This window comes from Neomonachus schauinslandi, chromosome X (genome assembly GCF_002201575.2).
Source record: "Neomonachus schauinslandi chromosome X, ASM220157v2, whole genome shotgun sequence".
NCBI classification, from domain to species: domain Eukaryota; kingdom Metazoa; phylum Chordata; class Mammalia; order Carnivora; family Phocidae; genus Neomonachus; species Neomonachus schauinslandi.
In genome coordinates, this window is record NC_058419.1 from 69,491,508 (window position 1) to 69,493,300 (window position 1,793).

The window sequence follows — 1,793 nt, forward strand, 5'->3', positions numbered from 1 at the left end:
GGCCCCCGGGGGGGGGGGGGGGGGGGGGGGAGGGGCCCACCTTCAAGGATGGGCTGCCCCTGGGGGGCAGGGGGGACGGGCCCAAGAGAAGGTTGCAGCTGCTGCCAGAGCAGGGGCCACTTGCGGCCAGCAGAGGGTGGTGCCGCCTCACGTTCCACCCCGCGGAGGCCCTTTGCAGCTCCCTGGGGGCCTGGGAAGCTGGGTCGCACGTCCTGTCCCTCGCAGGTGACCAGGAGCCGCCGGGCCAGCCCGCAAGGCCAGGAAGGCAGCAGGAACCACCGGCTGGCGCACAGGGCTGTCTGCGGGTAACGCTCCCCGGGGCTCCTAGGAATGCGGGCCCGAACCGGAGGGTGGGATCCAGGTCCAGGCTAGACTGACATAGGTGTTCCCCCCTCCCGTCGGCTCCCTGCAGAGGGAAGGCGTCCCCTTTCCACTGAGGAGCCTGTGCGGGTCTAGCCACTGGGCCTGGGGCCGTAGTGCCCGTGGGAGAGGGGGAGGTCGAGGAGAGAGGAAGCCAGAGGATACTAATGGTTTGTGTCTCTCCCTCTCTGCTGTCTGCGGGCCTAGTGTCTGGTGCTACAGAGGGAAATAGACGACCTTAAAGAGCAGCTTGGTATGAGGAACCTCGGTCCGGGGCCGGGTTGGGGCAGAGGCAGGCTGGGGGGCTGGGGGGGTCCTTGGTGCGGAACCCAGGATGGGCTGCAGGTGCAGGCGGCCTCCCAGGGACCAGCATTCCTGTGGGGACAGGACCTGGCAGGCCTGGCCCGGAGCCTGCTGTGCGTGTGCAGCTGGGTGTGTGCACGAACGGGGAAGCCCTGCCTCCACTGCGTGCGCGCTCTGCCGGCGCCAACAGGTCCCAGAGGTCTCCCTCTTTTAGGACGTTTGCAGATGCCTCCTTCATTTTCCCGTTAAGTGCTCCTTGATACGGCTTGCAAGGCGTGCGTGCGTGCGAGCGTGTGTGCGTGCGTGTGTTTGCATGTGTGCGTGTGTGTACGTGTGCGTGTGTGCGCATGCATGTGTGTGTGCATGTGCGTGTGCGCATGTGTGTGTGGACAGGTGCATGTGTGCATGCGCACTGTGTGCACATGAATGTGCGTGCGTGTGTGTGCGTTTACGCATGCGTGTGTGTACGTGTGTGTGCGCGCGTGTGTGCGTTTACGCATGCGTGTGTGCGCATGTGTGTGTGGACGTGTGCATGTGCGCACACGCACTGTGTGCGCATGCATGTGCGTGCATGTGTGTGCGTGTGCGTGCATGCATATGCGTGTGTGTGCGCGTGTGTACGTGTGCGTGTGTGCGTGTATGTGTGTCTGTTCCTTAGGCTGAACGAGTCCGATGTGCCCCAAAGCTGGAGAAGTGCTGGCCGCAGTTTGTTCCCTTAGAGGACGTGTCCATAGGGAATTGAGGTGGTGGGTGAGGGAGTCAGGCCCAGGGCTGGAGGGGGTCTCGGGGCGCAGGGCTCGGCGGTTCCCCGCGGGGTCGGGGCCTGGGCTTCTCTCTCCCCGTGTCTGGAGGGCGTGCTGACGCCTGTCTCTGTTTCAGCGGCCATGCAGTCCCTGACTGACAAGGGCCAGAGCCTCTGAAGGGAGCGTGACACACCCCGCTGCCCTTTGCACGGCCGTGGCTGGCGGCAGGGCCGGGGGCTGGCCCTGGCTCGGGCTCTTCCCGGACCCTGCGCTGTCGGGCCGGCTGAGCCCAGCATCTCTGTCCCAGAGGGGCAGCTGGTGCCTTCGGAGCCGGGGAGCTGCGGCCAAGCCGGTTCCCTCCTGCCCGCCCTCAGCCAAGGCTTCCTC

At 65.9% G+C, this 1,793-nt stretch overlaps 1 protein-coding gene across 1 annotated transcript in view; it reads left to right on the top strand.

Annotated features, from left to right (window-relative positions):
* Nucleotides 1-1,583, top strand: part of LOC110571659 (uncharacterized protein CXorf49 homolog) — a 4,068-nt gene extending 2,485 nt beyond the window's left edge. The window contains exons 3-5 of the mRNA XM_021679823.1: nucleotides 226-305; nucleotides 568-613; nucleotides 1,543-1,583. Coding sequence (XP_021535498.1) covers nucleotides 226-305; nucleotides 568-613; nucleotides 1,543-1,583 — 167 coding nt within the window. The remainder of the gene's footprint in view (nucleotides 1-225; nucleotides 306-567; nucleotides 614-1,542) is intronic.
* Nucleotides 1,584-1,793: the final 210 nt, after the last annotated feature.